This window comes from Apium graveolens, chromosome 5, assembly GCF_009905375.1.
Source record: "Apium graveolens cultivar Ventura chromosome 5, ASM990537v1, whole genome shotgun sequence".
Taxonomy (NCBI): domain Eukaryota; kingdom Viridiplantae; phylum Streptophyta; class Magnoliopsida; order Apiales; family Apiaceae; genus Apium; species Apium graveolens.
This window is the reverse complement of record NC_133651.1, coordinates 122,318,665-122,341,557: the sequence shown is the minus strand read 5'-3', so window position 1 is coordinate 122,341,557 and position 22,893 is coordinate 122,318,665. Positions and strand designations below refer to the sequence as shown.

At 32.6% G+C, this 22,893-nt stretch overlaps 1 protein-coding gene across 7 annotated transcripts in view; it reads left to right on the top strand.

Annotated features, from left to right (window-relative positions):
* LOC141724453 (uncharacterized) overlaps positions 1-20,668 on the top strand; it is a 105,486-nt gene extending 84,818 nt beyond the window's left edge. The window contains exons 1-23 of one of the 7 annotated variants that reach the window (XR_012576685.1): positions 265-1,215; positions 2,291-2,416; positions 2,613-2,906; positions 4,005-4,120; positions 4,877-4,976; positions 5,271-5,681; positions 7,165-7,463; positions 9,365-9,434; positions 10,382-10,702; positions 14,392-14,484; positions 14,567-14,863; positions 15,161-15,224; positions 15,567-15,721; positions 15,860-16,010; positions 16,110-16,561; positions 16,640-16,711; positions 16,887-17,079; positions 17,185-17,339; positions 17,472-17,549; positions 17,659-17,952; positions 18,047-18,394; positions 18,964-19,198; positions 20,014-20,668. Coding sequence is in view for 1 of the 7 variants with exons in the window: in XM_074526613.1 (XP_074382714.1) it covers positions 16,210-16,233; positions 16,364-16,561; positions 16,640-16,711; positions 16,887-16,895 (303 nt within the window). In the remaining 6 variants the exon portion in view is untranslated. Of the gene's footprint in view, positions 1-264; positions 1,216-2,290; positions 2,417-2,612; positions 2,907-4,004; positions 4,140-4,876; positions 4,977-5,263; positions 5,682-7,164; positions 7,464-9,364; positions 9,435-10,381; positions 10,703-14,391; positions 14,485-14,566; positions 14,864-15,160; positions 15,225-15,566; positions 15,722-15,859; positions 16,011-16,109; positions 16,562-16,639; positions 16,712-16,886; positions 17,080-17,184; positions 17,340-17,471; positions 17,550-17,658; positions 17,953-18,046; positions 18,395-18,963; positions 19,199-20,013 lie in introns of those variants that run through there. The other 6 variants (XR_012576681.1, XR_012576684.1, XR_012576680.1 and 3 more) reach the window with 6 other exon arrangements.
* Positions 20,669-22,893: the final 2,225 nt, after the last annotated feature.

Genomic DNA, 22,893 nt, shown 5'->3' with positions numbered 1-22,893 from the left:
ATCAAATTATAGATGTGCATTAATTAAGTTGAATGATAATATCACAATATCCGTAACGACTAATTTTTTTTATCGAATTATTGAATAAAAACCCCTAAAAATAATTAAAAAATTGTCCAAAAACTAAATATTTCAAAAATTTCTAACCCTCTTCGCGGCCCTCTTAACTCCAAAAATTATTTCAATTAAATAAACTTACTAATAAGTTTGTCTAATTTCAATTAAATTAAATTTACTAATAAATTTGTCTTATTTAAACTAACCCTCTTCTCGACACTCTTCTTCCTCTTTCTTCTTGGTCTCGGAGCAATATGAATATCTTCCTCCTCTGTGCGATGAACCCAGGTACGTGGATATTTTATTTATATCATATCGTTGATGATTAATTAGGTATAATTGCATGGAAGGTGACCAGGTTTAGAATGATGAGAGGTTTAAAGCTAATTCAACTCTTTTTGTTGTTGAAGTCAAAAAACTTAATTGATTAGCAGTGAGTACCACATCACAAAAGGGGGAAATCTGGTTCGTGTATATAATGAGTGTTAGAAATAATACATAATTGGGGGAGTGTGGGATAGAGGAAGCGTACACGTGAGAGTTGTGATGCTAATCCGCATCATGTGTCCACCTTGTCCTGCACTCCCCCACCCCCCTCTTTTTAGTTTGACGTCAATTATTTTCTTTCGATTTAAACTAACCCTCTTCTCGACACTCTTCTTCCTCTTTCTTCTTGGTCTCGGAGCAATATGAATATCTTCCTCCTCTGTGCGATGAACCCAGGTACGTGGATATTTTATTTATATCATATCGTTGATGATTAATTAGGTATAATTGCATGGAAGGTGACCAGGTTTAGAATGATGAGAGGTTTAAAGCTAATTCAACTCTTTTTGTTGTTGAAGTCAAAAAACTTAATTGATTAGCAGTGAGTACCACATCACAAAAGGGGGAAATCTGGTTCGTGTATATAATGAGTGTTAGAAATAATACATAATTGGGGGAGTGTGGGATAGAGGAAGCGCACATGTGAGAGTTGTGATGCTAATCCGCCTCATGTGTCCACCTTGTCCTGCACTCCCCCACCCCCCTCTTTTTAGTTTGACGTCAATTATTTTCTTTCGATTTAAACTAACCCTCTTCTCGACACTCTTCTTCCTCTTTCTTCTTGGTCTCGGAGCAATATGAATATCTTCCTCCTCTGTGCGATGAACCCAGGTACGTGGATATTTTATTTATATCATATCGTTGATGATTAATTAGGTATAATTGCATGGAAGGTAACCAGGTTTAGAATGATGAGAGGTTTAAAGCTAATTCAACTCTTTTTGTTGTTGAAGTCAAAAAACTTAATTGATTAGCAGTGAGTACCACATCACAAAAGGGGGAAATCTGGTTCGTGTATATAATGAGTGTTAGAAATAATACATAATTGGGGGAGTGTGGGATAGAGGAAGCGTACACGTGAGAGTTGTGATGCTAATCCGCCTCATGTGTCCACCTTGTCCTGCACTCCCCCACCCCCCTCTTTTTAGTTTGACGTCAATTATTTTCTTTCGATTTAAATTTATGATAACAGCCTAGACGCATCTTTGATTTTGTTTTACAAAGTATGCCTCGTTGATGTCATGCATCCCTGTTTTTACTCATTATTCACGATTGTAACAAGCCGTAGTCCCAACCTCATCGAGCAAATGAGAAATCCGATTCATGTATGTATTAAGTGATTGCAATTATCTCCTAAGATGTTGTTTGCAGACTTATTCGATTTGTTTCCCCCACACACGCATGCATCTACCCAAGCTTCTGCTTGCTTCATGAATTTTATTTGAAGTTCGCAACATTTATTCCTCAAAGCACCCTGATTCACCAGACTGAAGGCAGCATTGATCAACCTTCTAAGATCCTATTTGCAAACTAACTACGACATTTTCCTTTCTAATTTTTGCGATTCAGTTAGTGTATTTGATAATTTTGTAGTTACATTATTATTTAAATTTCTTTATGGTCATAGTTGTTCTTTAATGATCGTGTAATAGAAACAGGATTTTTATTAAAGTGTGATTCTGACCACTTGACACCTGAATTGAACAATATAAATAGGTGGCAATGTAAAGAACACATCGAAACCGTATTCTGGTGTTTAAGTCTGATGGAACGATTTCGTAACATTTAATTAGAAGAGATTTAAATAGAAATATCGTAGAAGTTCTTCCTGATGTTATTTTTTAGAAGGCTGCATTTCATAATTTAGGTTGATTATTAAATCGTACTAATTTGGGAAGGAAAGCAGGGTTGTTTTGTGCATCCGGGTGGACCCTGTCTCATTTTTTTAAGCGTTCTATCTACATGTGCAATGAAATCCTTGGTGATAGTGTGGACACACTAGGCCTTTTGCTGAAAGAAGATTATATTGCAGGTGATTACTTCTCAGCCATAAATATTGACAATCTCAAACTAGAAATCCACCTTATACGAGTGGCGCAGAGGGCAATAATTAAAAAGTTGAGAGGAGTACAAAATTATGCTTTGTGAATAGTTCTTGGATCAGTTACTATTGCAATTAGGATTATTTAGCTGTCAAGTGTTGCTGTAACCATGTTTTCTATATGCAGGCTGCTGTGAGACGCTATTTCATAAAAATAATGTCAGATATTCCATTATCGGAGTTACCTAAATTGATTACAAGGCAGTTGATGTTACAGAACTACTTGGGAAGGCGGCAATAATGTATTTACCAAGAACTAGACAACTGAAGTGGAAAAAGATGGGCTCTGGAGGAACGCACATTGAGGTCGCACTGTCAGGGCCGATCTGGGGGACACAGCAGTCAGCTCAAGCTCAAATCAGACCTTTCAGAGATGAGTTACTCTTGAGCAGAATGACCGCATCTTTGTGCAAAGACAAAGGTACACATTTATCCATTGTTTACCAACTCCAAAGAGGTAAGTCCTTGCTACCTAGCCCATGTTAATACTATAGTTTAATATAATCTCTTGTAAGCAAGGCAGTTATTGTTGATAAAATTGAAAGTTCATAAGTAATATTTATTAATGGTAAGAATTATGAATACCCACAGAAACACGTGTCTCGCCCCGACATGCTTACACTATGTCTAATTTTATCGAGGTGATGTAAAATCCCCAACATTGTATTATGGGAAGTAACGTGGTTCATAAGATTATGGAATGCGTACATTAGCCTTTTAAGATCCTATTTGAAAAATGATTAAGATATATTTAATTCAGTTATAAGTTGGATTTATTGTACATGCAATCACACACACATATATTGGTTTATACATTGTCCTAGAATTTTGTCATATATTCACGTTTGGGCTAACATGAAGTTTTGAGTTTTGTCCTAGGATTTGACTTGACTGTGTAACACAAATAAGTAAAATGAAATAAAATACATAGAAGAATATTTTTAATAGTGTTTTTAATTTGTATAATGAATATGCTAAATATATTTTTGTAAAAATTGTCAGATTTAATATTTTGTTCGATCTTTGAAAAGTTTCAATTGTTTAGTATGTTTCAAGTTTTTTCCAATTATTTATAGGTATTAATGAAGTTTATGTATAATTTGATCACAAAAACCATAATCAAATAGAAAACTTTGTCAAATTTTTCGATTAAAATCCCGAAAATATATCTAAAATATGTGCTATACCGTCCTCGCCTAGACCAAAAAAATCCTTGAATTATCCAATCCTATTTTTAGGTTCAAAATGTCTCCCCTGAAATTCGTAAAATATTTTAGAAAAAGAGTATATATGTATACGTTTTTCTGGTATGTTTATGCAATATTTTGTCATTTATTTCGTGCATATAGAGAGAGAATATATGGAGAGAGAGAGTAATGTAAATAAATAAAAAAACAAGGTTGTACCGAAATAAAAAAATTAAAAGAATCCATAAATCTAACTGATCCCCACGTATACATGAATATCTCTTTCTATTTTATCATATGTTTAATATTGTGTCTATATATTTGCACTGAAGGTGTTCAGGTTTACGATGATGGAGAAATTGAAAGCTAATTCAACTTCTTTTGTTGTTAAATACAAAAAGCTCAATTGATTGGTAATGAGTACAACATCGCGCAAGTGGAAAATCTGGTTCGTGTATATACTGAGTGTAAGAAATACATCATAATTGGGGGAGTGTGGGCTAAAGGAAGTGTACCACATGAGAATTGTGATGGCCTCAAGTGTCCACCTTGTCCTGCACTCCCCTTCCTTTTAGTTCAGACTTCAAGTTGTCTTATTTGGCTGTCGTGTGTTGCTTTAACCATGCTTTCTATGTGCTTGCTGATGTGGTTAACGATGTAATGGATTAATGCCACACAGGCCATTTCGTCTCCAGCATCTGTGATCTTTATTTTTTGCAAACCTTATCCCAGCTAAATTCATTACATTAAGAATCTAAGCAACAATGTTTTCTATGTGCATGCTGATGTGGTTTACAATGTCATGAATTAATGTCACACAGGCCATTTCGTCTCCAGCTTCTGTGATCTTTATTTTCTGCAAATTTTATCCCAACTATATTCATCTAAGCAACAATGTTTTCTATGTGCATGCTGATGTGGTTTACGATGTCATGAACTAATGTCACACAGGCCATTTCGTCTCCAGTTTCTGTGATCTTTATTTTCTGCAAACCTTAACCCAACTATATTCATTAAATTAAGAATCTAAGCAACATTTGTCACGCAACAACTACGATCGTAAAATTATCGTCCTGACTCTGCTGGTACTCTTCCTAGAATCCTAATATACTAATAACCTATTAAACTGATGTCATGCTGTTTTCGTGAATACCCTGTACATTTAGTTTGTACTTTGTATTAAGGAAAAAGGTTTTGTCTACAGGTATTAAAAAGAAAACCTTGGAAGAAGAAGATATCTTTGAGCTGTCTGGTGAGAGTGTTGACACACCAGGCCTTTTGCTGAAAGGCCAATAGTGTTGCAGGTGATTTGCTCTCGTCCATGAAAATTGAGAATATCGAAATTAAAATTTAACCTCATTGGAATGGCCCGGAGAATAATAATAAAGAAGAAGAAAAAAGTGTAAACTTTTAGGTCAAAAAATTTATAGACTTTGAGGAAGATGTATTCCTTGCCGGTCTCCCAGCTATGCGTTGTGAATGTTTCTTGGATAAATTTCTCTTGTAATTTGAATTATTTAGCTGTCATGTGCTTGTTGTATTAAACATATTTTCTATCTTCTGTTAGTTTCTAACAGAGCTACTTGTAAAGGTTGCAGTTACGTATTAGAGAGAACTAGACAACTAGAGGGGCATAAAAGATGGACACTGGAGGAACACCAGATTAGGTCGCATAGTCAGTCCTACCCGTGGATGCAGCAATGAGCTCAAGATTAAGTCATCTTCTCAAGGTTAAATCGTACTTTTCAGAGAGCTGAATGACCACTTTTTGGTGCCAAGATCATGCCTCGTGGAGTTGATAAAGTACATAAGTCTGTACATGATCCAACACCAAGAAACATAATTATCCATTTATGACCAACTCTGAAGTTTAGGTTGTTGATATTGCATATGGTTAGGAAGTACTTCTGGCAAAATACAAACCTAAACCTGACAAGATCTAACCCTGTCCTATTTTTCTTCCATGTCTTGATCGGAGCAATACCTCCCTCCTCTGTCGATGAAGCCAGGTAGGTGGATATCTATTTAGATTCTATCATCTCTTTAATATTATATTAACATAATTGCATGGAAGGTGAAGGTTTATGGTTCGGGAGAGGTTAAAAACTAATTTTAATTTTACCCCTTTTGTTTTTTAAATAAAAAGCTCAATTGATTAGTAGTCAGTACCACATCACACAAGTGGGAAATCTGGTTTGTGTATATAATGAGTGTTAGAAACAATGCATAGTTGGGGGAGTGTGAGATAGAGGAATGGTACCACATGAGAGTTGTGATGCTAATCCGCCTTATGTGTCCACCTTATCATGCACTCCCCCACCCCCTACACACCCTTTTTTTAAGTTTGGCGTCAAATTGTTTCCTCTCCATTTAAGTTTATGATAGCATTTCAAGAGCATCTTTGCTTTTTTGCAATGTAATAATTTGTACTTGTGAAATAATTTTGTGTATAGGTTTATAATTATATATTTGCTTTTCCCTTATTAATTATGTGATTAATGTACTAAGTTTGATTAGTTTGTAGTTAATATGTTTTAATTAAAATTTCTTTTATGGTTTATAGTCGTACTGCACCTCTGTCCACCCATTTTGTTGTGGTAAGATCCCAAAGGGAAGTGAATTGATCTTTTAATTTCACTCCTAGGGTCTGGTTAATGTAATGGGAACACAATTTTATTAAAGTGCGGTTCTGATTCTTTGAAACCTGAAATAAGTATTATATAGAAGTGGTGATGTCAAGAACACATCCAAATCTTAACCATGGAATTTATGTGCGTGATGTAAGGATACTATATCATGATTGTTTGGGCGCGAGAGCAAGGGTGAGATATGCGTCCGGTTGGACCTTGTCTTATATTTAATGTAGCAGCTAAATGAATTCAAAGTTTCTTTGTACTGCATTTTAATTCCTCCCTTGATCTTAATTTTCTGCAAACCTAAACCAAACGGTATAAAACAAATTAAGAAACTGAGCAACACTTGTCATTGAACAATTTGAATTGTAAAATGGGGGTCCACTGTACTTTGCTTTGCCCAGAATCCAGATATTCTATAACCTATTAATCCGCTGTCCTGCTGTTTTTACGAGACATAAAAGCCCATCTGGCCACCAAATCGGTGCACCCTGTATTTAGTTTGTACCTTGCATTGAGGAAAAGCTTTTTCCTGACAGGGATAATGAAATCCTTGGTGATTATGTGGACACACTTGGCCTTTTTCTGAAAAGAAGATAGCGCTGGAGGTGATTAGTTCTCAGCCGTAAAAATTGAGAAACTCAGAATAGAAATCGACCTTATAAGAATGCAGCAGAAAATAATAATTGGGAAGTTGACAGAATTATGAAGTTTTAGGTCCATTATTTAATAGACTGAGACAGATTTCTTCCATTTGTGTCTTTTAATTATGCTTTGTAAATAGTTCTTGGATCAGTTACTCTTGTAATTTGGATGATTAGGTGTCAAGTGTTGCCATAACCATGTTTTCTATATGCAGACTACTGTGAGACACTATGTCATGAATTAATGTCAGATATTACATTGCGGAATTACCTAAATTGACTGCAAGACAGTTGATGTTACAGAGCTACTTGGGAAGTCTGCTGTTATGCATTTACGAAGAACTAGACAACTTGAGTGGAAAAGGATGGGCTTTGGAGGAACGCAGGTTGAGAGTTAGGGGCGACCCGGAGGACAGTCAGCCTAAGCTCAAGTCAGACCTTTTAGAGATAACTTTCTCTTGAGCAGAATGACCACATCTTTGTGCAAAGCTTTGTGGAGTGGGGGAACACAAAGGTACGTAATTATCCATTATTTACCAATTCAGGAGAGCTAAGTACTTGCTACTACCTATTCGACGTTAATACTATAGTTTTTATAATCTCTTGCAGGCAAGGCACTCGTTAAGAAATTCTAAGATCATAAGTAATGTTTATTCGATATTATTTTTCTAATGGTAAAAATTATGAAGACCCAACGAAATACGTACCTCTCCCTTACATGTTCACACTATGCTAAATTTTATCGAGTTTATATAAAATCCCCAACATTGTATACCGTGAAGTAACCTGGTTCATAAGATTACAAAATGCCCGCATTAGCCTTTTAAAGTTCCTATTCGGATAATGATTAATTAAGATATGTTTGGTTCGTTTATAATTTTGATTTATTGTACATGCAATCACACACGCATATTGATTTATTATAAAATGCCCGCGTTAGCCTTTTACATGAATTTACTGATTAAACATGACATAGTTACATGTGGTGGTTGCTTAATCTGATAAATTTTTGACCACTTCTTTGTTTACATGAGTATAGCAAAAATAATGCATAATTTAATCTAATACACAAAGTAGTAATAATAATTGAGTAAATTGTCGTAAGTATTGTTGACATTTTGCACAAATGTTTTAATAAATGGATCAAACTTTATATATTAGATAAGTTTGGGCTAAGATAAGGTTTTTAGTTTTGTCTTAGGATTTTTAAATTGTAAAGCAAATATGAGGTTTTGGGTTTTGTGCTCGGATATATATTTAATTTGTAAATGAACACCTATTTATTTTATCTGTAAAAATATTCAAACTTATTATTTTGTTTGAGCAAATAAATTATATGTACTATACCTTCCTCTCCTCCACTAAAAAAATACATAAAAATCCAATCCTAGCTTTAAGTTCAAAATTTTCTCACTAAATCCTTAAAATATTTTTTTAAAGAGTATATATGTACATATTTTTTGGTATATATGTACTTTATTTTGTTATTTATTTCTTACATATGATAAAATAGAACTATATACATATGATATTTTGTTATTTATTTTAGGTTAGACTTTTTGTTACTGTGTTGTTAAGAAGCAAGGATATCTATTTGTATTTTATCATATGTTTAAGGTCGTGTCAATATAATTACATGGACGGGATAACAATTCTAAAGTTTAATCTAACCCCTCTTATTCGTGTTCTCGTCTCTGTTTTGTTAAGACAGAAGGACATCTTTTTCTATTTTATCATATGTTTTTTTTAACATTGTGTCTATGTATTTGCATGGAAGGTAACCAGGTTTACGATCACGAGAAGTTAAAAGCTAATTTAACTCCTTTTGTTTTAGAATATAAAAAACTCAATTGATTGGTAGCCGGTGCCACATCAAACAAATGGGAAATCTGGTTTGTGTATGTAACAAGTATTAGAATAATACATAATTGGGGGAGCGTGGGATAGAGGAAGTGTACCAGATGAGAGTTGTGATGCTAATCCACCTCATGTGTCCATCTTGTCCTGCACTCCCCCGCCCCCTGTCATTTTAGTTTTACTTTAGTTTGTTGATTTTAGTAAAGGATAAATCATAATATTTTCCTTTTTGTTTGTAGTAAATGTTATTCTAATATTTTCCTTTTTGTTTGTAGATCATCATGGAGAAATATGTCGTAATTGAATATTTTCTTTTTAGTAATGGTTATCTTAATGGAACAATGTGATAACATTTAGAAACGGGGATATTTTTCGATAGTTGACTGTCTTATTCTGTACATGAGGTTCTTCAGAGTATTCTCAGGCCTGTATTTTCTCGTTGACCCAAAGCATGCATGTGCAAATCTCTTCAAGTGATTAGTTGCTATATAGTGAATTGGAACTTCTCATTTTGCAAAAGTAGAGGTGTTTTCCATTTCTGAGCTCTCTTTTGTACAGGGTATCTTAATGTTTTCCTTTTTGTTCATATATGATGAGGAGAAGGGTGCAGTACAGGCCAATTGGCCAGGTATGTCTAGTTTATCTTTCTTTTATTTGCATAATAATTTTGTATATAGGTATTAGCTTGTAGTTACAATATTATAGTTTAAGTTTATTTTATGGTTATTGTCGTTCTGCCCTCTCTCCTTCCATTCTGTTGTGGTAAGATCCTATGGATAAGTGAACTGATCTTTTATTCTCACTCCTTGGGTCTGGTTAATGATAATGTAATAGGAACATAAATTTATTAAAGTACGGTTCCGATTCCTTTAAACCTGAATTGAGTATTATATAAGAGTGGTGATGTCAAGAACACATCCAAACCTAACCTTGGAATTTATGTATGATGGTACGATTACTATATTGTGAAAATTTCGGCTGGCAAGGGTGATATCTGCATCCAGTTAGACCTTGTCTTTTTTATTTTCAAGCAGCAACTGAATGAGTTCGAAGTTTCTTTGTCACTAAACAATTTGGATTCTAAATTGGGGGTCCTCTGTCGGTTGGTACTTCTCCTAGAATCCGGATTTTCTATTAACCTAGTAATCTGCTGCCCTGCTGTTTTGATGAAACATAAAAACCGAGTCAGCCACCAAATTGTTGCACCCTGTAATTCGTTTGTACCCTAAATTGAGGAAAAGCGTTCTATTTACGTGTACAAATGAAATCCTCGGTGATAGTATGGACACATTAGGCCTTTTTCTGAAAGAAGATAATGTTGCATGTGATTAGTTCTCAGCCGTAAATCTTGACAATCTCAAAATAGAAATCTACCTCATAAGAATGGCGCAGACAATAAAAATTGAGAAGTTGAGAGAAGTATAAAATTTTAGGTCCATTATTTAATAGACTGAGGTAGATATCTTCTTATTGATCTCTTAATTATGCTTTGTGAATAGTTCTCGGATCAGTTACTCTTGTAATTTGGATTATTTATCTGTCGAGTGCTGCTATAACCATGTTTATTATATGCAGGCAGCTGTGAGACACACTGTCATAATTTTATCTCAGATATTCCATTATCGGAGTTACCTAAATTGACTACAAGGCTGTTGATGTTACTGAGCTACTTGGGAAGGTTGCAGACTTGCAGTAATGTATCTATGAATTACTAGACAACTCGAGTGGAAAAGGATGGGCTCTGGAGGAACGCGGGTTGAGAGTCAGGGCCGATTTGGAGGACAGTCAGCCCAAGCTCAAGTCAGACCTTTCAGAGATGAGTTCTTGAGCAGAATGACCACAGCTTTGTGGAGTATCAAGGGATAAAATACTGGTTCCGGTATATGATAAACACAGGTTCGTTATTATCCATTGTTTACCAACTCCAAAGAGTTAAGCACTTGCTACTCCCTATCCGATGGGAATATTATAGTTTTTATAGTCTTTTGTAGGCAAATCACTTTTTGTTGATAAATTATAAATTCAGTAGTTTTGCTTAATTGATATTATTTTTTTAATGGTAAAAATTATGAATACCCACGGAAAAACGTACCTGTCCCTGGTTGACACTATGCTAAATTATATCAAATTTAAATAAAATCCCCAAGACTGTATATCAGTTGTAATTGTCACATAATATTTATACATTGAGGATCTATTAAAAAATTAACACATGAATTTGTGGAGAAAATTTAGCAAAAAAAAGAAAAGAATTTAAGGTGAAAAATTTACTTGGATGAATTTACAGATTAAACATGTCAGAGTAGTATGTGGTGGTTGCTTGGTCTGACAAATATTTTGACAGCTTCAGTTTTTTTTGCACGAGTTAATAGAATAAGCAGCAAAAATAATGTAGTTTAATATGATACAGCAATGTAGTAATAGTTGAGTAAATTGTCCCTAGTATTAGCGACATTAATGTTTAATAAACGAAAAATTTATATATTAACTATAACATATTCGCGTTTGGACTAACATGAGCTATTTGGTTTAGTCTTAGAACTTTTAATTTGTAATGCTAACATGCAGTTTTGAGTTTTGTCCTAAGATATTTAACTTGTAAATGAACACCTATTTATTTTTCTGTAAAAATTGTCAAATTTATTATTTTGTTTGATCTTTGAAAAATTTCAATTGTTTAGTATTTATTAATTTTGTCCAATTAGTTATAGGTGTTAATGAAGTTCTAGTAGAACTAGATCACAAAAATCATAAAAAGTACAATTTTAGTCATATTTTTCACATAACAACCAAAAAGAAAAAAATTAATACTTAAAAACCCTGAAAAAAATTAAAATATGTACTATTTCTTACTCTCATGGACAAATATCTACTTAAATAATCCAACATAATTTTTAAGTCCAAAAAATCTTCTATAAAATTCGTATTTTTTTATAAAAAAAGTATGCATGTATACATTTTTTAATATATGTACGATATTTATTAATTATTTCATACATATATAGAGTAGATTGCTATATGTAATTAAAAAAATTATGTTTTTGTGGTAAATCAGAAAAAAAATTCAAAAATTCAAAAATCTAAGTTATCCCCACTTAATATTTTGTTAAGACGCAAGGATGTCTTTTTGTATTTTATCATTTGTTTAACACCATGTCAATGTACACGGAAGGTAACCATGTTTACGATCATGAGAGGTTGAAAGCTAATTCAATTCCTTGTTGTTTTGAAATATAAAAAAACTCAATTGATTAGTAGTATGTGCCACATCAAACAACTGGAAAAATCTGGTTCAGGTATATAATGGGTGTTAATAATAATTCATAATTGGGAAAGTGTGGGATAGAGGAAGCATAACATATGAGAGTTGTGTTGCTAAACCGCCTCATGTGTCCACCTTGTAGACTCCCCACCCCCTTCTTTTTAGTTCGACTTCAATTTGTTTCCCACACAAACGTGCCTCCACTGATGCTTTTGCTTACTTCATGAATTTAATATAAAGTTCCCAACATTTATTCTGCAAAGCAACCTGATTCACAAGACTAAGGCGGGGTAGATTAGCCTTCGAAGATCCTGTTTTTAAACCTCTTCAATTTGTTTCCCCTACACACACGTGCGTCCACTTATGCTTAGTTCATAAATTTTATTTAAAGTTCCCAACATATTTATCCGGCAAAACAACCTGATTCACAATAACATATTTATTCCGCAACGCAACCTGATTCACAATACTAAAGGCGAATAGATCAACCTTCTAAGATACTATTTGCAAACTAACTACAATATATTCTCTTCTAATTTTTGTGTTTCAAAAACTCTATTCGATAATTTTGTAGTTACAATATTATTTTTATTTCTATATGGTCATAGTCGTTCCTCACCTCTCACCTTCCTTCCTTTAGTGGTTGGGTCCCATGGAGTAGTGAATCAATCCATTGATCTTAGTCATAGTCTGGGGAGGCAGGGACTGTTTAGTGATCATGTAATAGAGACAACATATTTATTAAAGTGCAATTCTGATTACTAGAAACCTGAATTGAGGAATATAACAGTTGGCTATATAAAGAAGTCATCCAAACCGTTCTGCTATTTTCGTGAATACCCTGTATTTTTTTTTGTACTTTGCATTAAGGAAAAAGATTTTGTCCTCAACTATTAAAAGAAAAATCTTGGCAGAGAAGAAAATATTTTTGAGCTGTTTGGTGAGAGTGTTGACACACTAGACCTTTTGCTGAAAGGCCAATAGTGTTGTAGGTAATCAGCTCTCATCCATGTAAATAGAGAATATCAAAATAAAAATCCAACCTCATTGAATGGCCCTGAGACTAATGGAGTAGATGATAGAAGTGTATACTTTTAGGTCTGACGAATTTATAGACTTTAAGGAAGATGTGTTCCTTGCCAATCTCCTAGCTATGTGTGGGAAATGTTTCTTCGATAAATTGTTCTTGTAATTTGAATTATTTAGCTGTCACGTGATTTTGAAATAGGATCCACACAAGGAAAAGTACTTGCCATTCGTTGGTTATTAGCGGCATCCCGTTAGATTAACCATATTTTCTGTAGCTTGTTACAAAGTTACTTGGAAAGGTCGCAGTTACGTAGTTAAGTATTATAAAGAACTAAACAACTCTACGGGGTAAAAGATGGGCATTGGAGTCGCATAGTCTGTCCTACCTGTGATGAAACAGTGAGCTCAAGATTAACTCGTACCTCTCAATATTATGTCGTAACTTTTAGAGAGTTTCCTTAAACTGAATGACCACTTCTTTCTGTCAAGGTCGTGGAGTTTAGGGGATAAAGTACATAAGTCTGCACAAAATCTAACACCAAGAAACATAACTATCCATTTTTTACCAACCCCAAGTTAAGGTTTTTGATAATACATGTAGTTGGAAAGTACTTCTGCTGTGATAATTTCATAAGTTTTTTATTATATTTTGTTTGAATATTTACATTTTCTGATGGTATTAAGTATGAATAAGTACCCAAACAAGTGCATCTTCCATAACTATGCTAACTTCATGGATTTTTTATATGAAATCTCCAATATTATATTTTAGGAAGCGATCTGATTAATAAAACTTTTGATACGCGTACATCTATAATACCTAATGATTACTCCCTAATTTACCCATCTAACAATTTGGGTAAAAAAAATTACCCATGACCCAAATATTATACATTTTGCTAGATCCATGGACTACCCAATTAAGTTCAATTGACCCATCTTAATCTATATGGTTATTATTTGAATTTCAAAAATAAAGTTATCTATGGTTACATCCTTTTATGTTTGTTTCAATTAAGGAAATATTTTGAAATTCAAATTCCATGATTTTCTTATATCACTCATTATTTGCCAACCAAATCTCCTTTATTTGTAATATTTTTGAATTTTGAATCTCAAATTACTTATTTATAGAAAATCTCACTAATTTCTATCTTACTTGATTTGTGCATTGAGTTAAATTAGATTAGATTGATATATACACATACAAAAATTTAAGGACACGTATAATAAATTATTTTTTTCTCATAACTTTCAAATCTTAGAATCTCATTCATCTCTTTCTTTTTTGCAGGTTACGTGCAAATTTTAATCGGGTTTCATTTGTTAATGTAACACAATGAATAAAAACAGGTTAAAAACACCAATTCAAAAACACCAATCCCAGGTTTGTTTAGTTTTTGATATTTTAATTTGACTTCGGTGCCCATTTTTTTATCAAATCATGTTTTGATTTTTATGTTTTACAGGATGAAGGATGATGAATGTGAGATAAAAAGGAATCACACGAATTCTCACTTTTAAAATTCTTAGAGAGTTTCAACTCTTTGTATTTGTTTTAAGTATTTGTATGTGTTTTAGAGTAGATACATATTTTGTGCAATAAGTTTTGTGAATTCAATTATTTTAAATCGTGAACGGAGGTATGTGTTTTTATTATATAAATTGTATGCTTTTATAATTTTCTGGATTGAGTTTTGCAGATAGATGAATATGTGTGATTAAGAACAACTACAAGAATTACTAAGTTTTAATTTTACATACGGGTTTGTAGACTAAACCAACTGTTTGATTTCAAATCTCAAACATGTGATTTTTTTTATTTTTTTTTGTTTTCCTCTTGCTGCAATTTATTAATACATGTTTGTACATATTTATCTGCATATCCAGTACGTGTTTGTTATGTTTTATGTAATATACAATTTACATTTTTGAAGAATTATATTTATCTGCATTTCAAAATCATTGTTATATATTATGAAATTTTATGTAATCATTGTTATTCGCTATATTAAAGTTTAAAGTTGACTATCACTGATTAAAACTTGCATATGTTGGTGTAGGATCTAGCGACCATTCTGGTAATTTGTACAAAATATAGCAAGCAATCTAGAACAAACTCTCCAGGTTTTGGGCTAACCTTGAATTAATTTATGTTTTATGGTCAAGTTGCTTGATAAACGAGTAATAGACAAGGACAGCCTTTATTTATTATATTGTTATAGTCCAGAGTTTATTAGCGCGCATCATCTGCACTATGACATCCTCCATAAAAAGGTCATATTTTCTTTTAGGTTTATACTTCGCGGATTAAACCACGAAACAGTCGTAGTTTAGAGATTGAGCAACAAATTAAGTATAATACTTTCAACAAAGATAAATATATTTTTCTGAAGTGTTTTAATACATCTTGGGAAATCTTTGAAACTTCTTCACCGTCTCATTTTTCTGTCATTTTGTTTTTTGCAGATATGGGTTTGTAGGTTTTACCAAAATACAACTATGGTAGCAATCAAACTCACATAGATGATCGAATAATTGAAATAATCTCGACCCCAACTATTCTTACAGAGTCAATAACTTTGAAGGAGCTTTGTGAAAAGACTGAGGTCGAAGATTTTAAGGTCTCTACTAAAATTATCAGCTTATAAGCTTAAATTTATAATTTCTATCTTTTAGGCACATTTCAGCTTCGATTATATCTTATATAAAAGTATATATCATCAGACTTATCTATTTTGTTTGTTTTCTTTTTATTGCAGAAATCTTACCTTTATGCTGTTAAAATTACTGCTGTAGCGGAGAATGGAAATTGTGGTATTTAAGTTGCACTTGCCAACAGGAGGTTGTGAAGGTGGAAAACAGGTTCAATTGTCCAAAAGAAAATAAGCTAATTCTTGTTGCAGAAAAGAGGTTAAGTAAAATATCTATTTATAGATATAACTTAAATTGTGTTTTGTGCATCTCATTCATTTAATCCACTTTTTTAATTATTTTTTTCAAAATTACTAGATTCAAGATTGTAGTACTTGCTGGAGATTCAACTGAGGCTTTTAATTTTGTCCTTCATGATCGTGCTGTTAAACGAATTGTTGGCTAGACTGCAACGAAGATGATATTTGACAATCTCACTTCTGTACAGAAATATTCTTTACCTCGATATACACTAATTTAATCTTTTCACTATGCCTTTGCAGATTACTTAATATCATATACATTGATCACGCTACTACCTATTTTCTTTTAAAATTTGTTAATCTTTCAAGGATGAGAGTACTGATTATCCAGCCAAAATCAAAGAAATTGCTGAAAAAGAGTTGATTTTCAATGTTCAAATCAGTGTTGACAATGTCAGCTTGAAGAGCAAGATTTTTGAGGTCATTGATTCGTATGATACATCTTATTTTACTCCAACACCATCTCAAGGACAGATGACAATGTGTTCTGCGTCGACCTCTTTTGAGGTGATTTTTCTCGAAGTTTAACCAGTATTTATAGTTTGTACATGGTGATACTAATCTCATGCTTTATTTTTTTAACAGAATTCGGTAGATCTATCAAGTTACTTAGAGACTCTAGGCTCCATTAAATCCGTTTCCAAAAATATCAAAATGGTATGTTGTATCGAATCACTTATGCATGATACATAACATTACATTGCAGATATTATAAGTTACAATTACAAATTGATATGAGTTGATATTAAAATATTAATTTGAAGTTATTTTTTGTATGTGATATGTTGTTTTGATCATATTCTAAGCTTTCTTAATTTCATAAAATTCGCAGGAGAAGTAATAGAGCAGTTTACAGCAGAATTCTTTTGCTTGATGTTATGAGCGAAACCTGGATTGGATTCTTATTGAGCAATTCTGAATTTCTTTGGAAATAATGACCATAATCAGTTTGTGATCGTCATATTTTTATATTTAATTGTTTTTTCACTAATTAATGCAGAAGAATTTAAAATTTTGGACAAGTTGTACGTACTATTATCCACTTTGTTTTAGTTTCCTGATTTCCTACAATACTTGATATTGTAAATTAAATGTTATTAACTGTCATAATTTTGTTTGTTTTTTCCCAGATAAAAACAAAGTCAGCGTGCCTGGCAAGAAACAACTCGCCAAAAAAAAGCAATATTATGTAGTGCAGTGCCATTTTCTTATACAGGATTATTCGATAATTTGATATACACCCCCGCCGGGAACAAATCTCTTTCAGAATGTACTCAAACATCAGGTCAATGTTTGTAATAATTCTTAACTGAACAACAGATGTATAAACTATCAGAATCATAACTTCCCACGGATTTTTACATAATTGAACTAATGTTCTATATCTCTAATTATTGATTTATTAAAAGTTTTGTAGGTGTTCACATATGTGGAGAAACATGTGCAAATCCTAAAACTCCGTGTACGCGTAAACTACAATCCATAAAGTTTTCAGGTGCGGTTCACATATATGTGCGTACATTAATGTACACTATTAGATTGATAAGCATCCAATATGTTTAGTTCACAAGTTTATAAATAATGTATTTTTTACAACATGTCAGATGAGAAAACAGGAAACTCCAGGAACATGTCAAAGTGATAAAAGTGTAGTCACTTTCTCATTTCCTGCATCCAGAGTGCAGAAATGATCGCGGAAATCTCTTAACCCAGATGGATTACAAACTGGAGAACATCTAACCAAAAAAGTTTGTGGTAGAATAAGTCAGGTCCTTCGACGTTCGATATATCATCCGTAAAAAGTACTTTTGAGCGAGGAGAAAGTTCAGGGTCTAAAAACTTATTATCTGACTTTAACAGTGTTGATGATTTTGACAGCAGTGACTGTTTATCCAGTGGTATGAATTTAGATTTGACACACTACATACTAAGCTGTGAATTCTATATGTTTTTTGCATTGCTCATTCTCTGATGAATTGCAAATTTTTGTAGGTGACTGTGTGGATATTGATGTAGATTTATCTGACAATACTATGCCTAAGTGGAGTGAGTACCTTGATGTTGGTGCTCCTGATAAAATTTATTCAAAATGTCAGGCGATCATGTGGAATCAAAAAAGGAACAATAGATCTGCACCAAGACAGCCTCCAACTTTTTCTCTTTGTTGTAAAAATGGTCAGATAACTCTTAATAAAGAAAAGCAACCTCCTGAACCTCTTGCTACACTCCTTAGTGGTGCATCCCGTTTTAGGCATTTCAAGCAAAATATTAGAATAAACAACTGTATGTTTGCGATGTCTTCCACCGGAGGAAAAATTGATCATAGTATCAATCGTGGAGGTGCTCCTTATTATTTCAAGATTTTACTTTATGCTATAAATTATTAAATTTAAGTAATGTATTTGTGTAAACTTCAATTGTTCTTATGTAACTCGAATTTAAATCCATGAATCTATATGCGCCATCTTCTATAACCTTATTTTGATTACAAGATTCTTGATGTGTTGTGCATTCATAGCTTATAGTTGAGTTTTGGAGTTAATACATCTTTCACAAATGTGTCAAATTATGACAATGCTATCAATGTCTGCATTGTTCAAAATTATAGATTACAAAGGTTGATTTGGTTCTTCCTAAAAGCTGTCTTATAAAGGTACTTAATTGACAGTTATCCTCAAAACTAACTTTAGAAGGTGTTTTTACTTAAGAAGCTCTCTTAATTTAGGCTGTTAAAGGTGAAGAAACAAATTCAGATTTGTAGTCAGTTTCCATGGAATTAGACCTATGCCATACCCTCTGTTTAACACATTTTGAGATGAACTGGATATAAGAGTTTCATTTGGTTTTAATTTTTCCCAATAATATTTTTCAGTCGCATGACTGTTTATATTCATTTTCGTGTCTTGCAGGTGAATGTGTTTGACTTATGAAGAGGTTTACTAACTACTTCTGATTAACTTGCCTCAATTGACATAGTGAAGTAGTATGGTGTTGGTAAGAAAGTTACTTCTGAGTACAAGGCGTGGTTAGATATAAAACTGATGGTGCACATGGTAAGCTAACAGCACTACAGTGTTGTTGTAACATGTTGCATAGATTTTGAAACCACAGATCTGAACTATGAGCCGCGACATCAGTTATAATGTAAGTTTATTTTGAACATTGCCATTATTTTGCTTGAATTCATTACTTTGATATTTATATATAGTTGTCTGAATTTACATATTTTGTGATCACAATTTACAATCACATAAACAACTGCATGTTCGAAATTTTGATAAATAAAGTTTGTGCTAAACTAATTATTTACTTTGTATTGAAGAAAGTTATTTAATTCCTGAAAAAAGAAATTCAATCATAATTACTAATTCATAAACTATTAAAACAACTTTTATTTTATTTCTAATAAAAACAGCTAATTGATAAACTTTTAGTAGTACTAATAATAGATATTATTGTATTAAGCTTTTAATAGAAAAGTTTCAATGTAACTGTATATGTATCTGAATTTAGCTTAGATTTCATCATATGTAGTTGAATTTTACATAATATAATCTTCTACAATATATAATTTTACATTGCCTATGAACAATGTATTTTAAAATTATTTTTCTAATGGAATACTAAACGTTTTATTGATTAGATCATGTGTGAAGAAAATACTATTATTTCTATAATTTTTTCAACATAATAATTATCTTTAGGACACATAATTATGATGACTATTACGATCTAAACTTTTTCAATAAATTTAGTTATTTTAAATCCCCTAACTTTTTGGAATAGACAAATCTCCTCAACTCTTCTATCTTTTTTTTAGTTTTGTAAAACTCTTCAACTATTTGGAGCAGACACATCTATTGAATTCTTTTCTTTATGTACTACCCACAATTATTTAATAATATCTCATATAATCAAATTAAACCCATAAACAGTTAACTTTTGTTTTATACATTTAGGTAAAATGGAACATGTTGAGCGTGTATGACAATTTCCTCCTAATGGTTGGGTGAAGATCAATGTCCATAGTGAGTATATCCAGAATGCTCCTGAAGGCGATAATAGAAATGGTATTGGTGTTGTTGTAAGAGATGCAGGAGGTCATCTTCTCAGACTTACTTATGGCACAATTCCAGGATTTACAAATTTGAGTAGTGCATTATGGGCTATTTTATTAGGCATGCGTCGTGCATTCCAGGATTACGAACGGGTTATCATTGAAACCGACAATATACAAGCATACCGAGAATGCAAATATTATAAAGAAGAAGGGATTAGACCACATTCCAGACAGACTTTTAGACTTATTCTTTCAAGGCTTAGTGATAAGAACATCCGTTATGAACTTAATTTGGTTCATCCTAATAGGAATGCAGTTGCACGTCGTTTGGCAACACTTGAAAGACAAGAATCTCATGACCTTCGAACATTTGATAGGCCTGTTGCAGATATACAGAATTTCTTAAACATGGATTTAGGTATTGGGCGAGAGCAAGTAAGATTTCAGGACTTTGAAGTTAATGATCACGAACCACCAATTGATGGTCAGGTTGTGCAAGTTTAAAATTATTTCAATGTATGTGAATGTGATATATGTCTATCATATAAGGAAGACATATTTGTATATAGAATAAACTGCATTTTTAATTGTTGTTCAATGTATATATATGTTTTTAAATATCTACAGTAAACACAACATGACAATAATCCAACATAAACAATCAATCATATTTGCAATTATTGCATAAAAATGTTTATTACTATCCTCCAAGTAGAGGAAGTACAATACATCATCACAGCATATTGACTACAATATAATTTATATATTTCGAGCATAATCATCTAATAATATGCGAAGCTTTCCACTTTCTCCATTCAACATATCAGCACGAGCATTCAAAGTATTAAGATGTTCTTTCCATCCATCACCAAACTTTTCAAATGCACTTACCATTTCTTCTGTGTTATGTTTGAATTTGTTCTCATGACCATGTAGAGATGTGGACGTATCACCTAGGAATCTGCATGAATCCACTGTATAAGAATGTGGAATTTCAGTACTACTTTGTGATAACTCTTCACGTTTTTTCCTTGATCCATTCTTCAGAGTACTTTTTATTTCGCTGTGAAAGATTGAAACTGAGTCCATTAAATTTGTAATATAAAGTAATATAAATCATAAAAGCAGATTAACATTTGAATATTACTTGAATTGTTCCTGAAGGCCAATAGAACGAGCAAACAATTCAGATTGTCAATTTTCCATTGTAGCATACATCTCTGAGTAGAAAATCTTTGTTTCTTCAATGTCATTATTGAATTTTATGCACAGTATAGCCAAATTTTACAACTCTTGCTCCGCTACATTCTTTGTGCCTGACCATCTCTTCCTCTTCTCACTTCTTGAAGTCATTTTATAATTTGTATTATACATCTAAATTTTAAAAACACCCAAAGGTATATATATATATGAGTATTGCTGTTAGTTTTTGGCAGTTCTTTTCTGATAAATTTAACAGTTACCATGATCTGTAATAATCGAATGGTATTTAATAATTTGAATTTTTTTCCCTGTTTTCAACTGACATGTTACTCTTAATTTGTGATGTGTCCTTAAGGAATATGCTGATTAGGTCCTCATTATGAGAAGATACTTTTAAAAAGGTTTACAAAAAACCATTTTACATGTGTTGGTGCACACTGTGCATATTCACATACTCATTCTTTTCCTCATGTTTGGAGATCGTCACTTCTACTGCAAGAGGATATGAATCAGGATCATTACATTTTTTTGGATTACTCATGCATCAGCCTATGAATGCAACGTTCTGATATTCCTGAAGTATATTCGCACTTAAGTTCTGACGCCTTAAGTTCTGATAACTTCCTGTCTTCAGTAAGTTCTGATTTCCAGTTAAGTTCTGATTTGTGATGTCATGTCTAATCTGATTTGTTTAGTTTCAGAACTTATTATCAGAATATCAGAACTTAACTGGAAATCAGAACTTACTGAAGACAGGACGTTATTAGAACTTAAGGCGTCAGAACTTATATCAGAACTTAAGTGCGGATACACTTCAGGGATGAAAAGTAGCTGATTTATAGGAGATGATCTGGATTAAACAAAAGAAGATATGCTTGGAGAGTTGGACACTTAAAGGACTTATATCCATTAAACAAAAGAAGATGTTTATCTTGCTTATTCATGCATCAACCTATGAATGCGGCTAAGTGTATGCATCAGAGTTTCTCAGCAGTAGGAATGTAATTAGCATGTGAATATGCATCCTATTTTATGAATCCTACTATTTTTGGCAATTATCTATTATGGTTGGATCTATTATATCTTGGAAATTATATTTAAATACTATCTGCTTTAATCTTTACATACATTTGATGATTTTCTTAAATTGGAGTGTGTTCACATATACGTGTAGCCTATTAAATCAGAAACGTAAAAACAAAGCAACTGATTGCATCCACTTAAAACATGAACAATTTTCATACATTATGCTGTAAATATTTAAATGCAAAGTTATAGAAGTCATGCATTCAATTACCACAATAATCCAACACAAGATTTAAAAATTGTTCATACAAATCCGGAAAATAGGTCTATGGATATCAGAATCCAACAGAATGTCATTTTAACAGTAAATAAATTCCAAATCAAAATATCAATCATTCAACATTGTTGATAGTCTTCAATTACGGGGATTAACTTCAATATCAAAGGTAGGAATTTCTTCGTCTTGGCGCAATGTGAATCGTAATTCATCATCACACTTGAGCTCCCTCTCCCTAATAAATTTACTCCACCCACCAGAAAATCTGGCTCT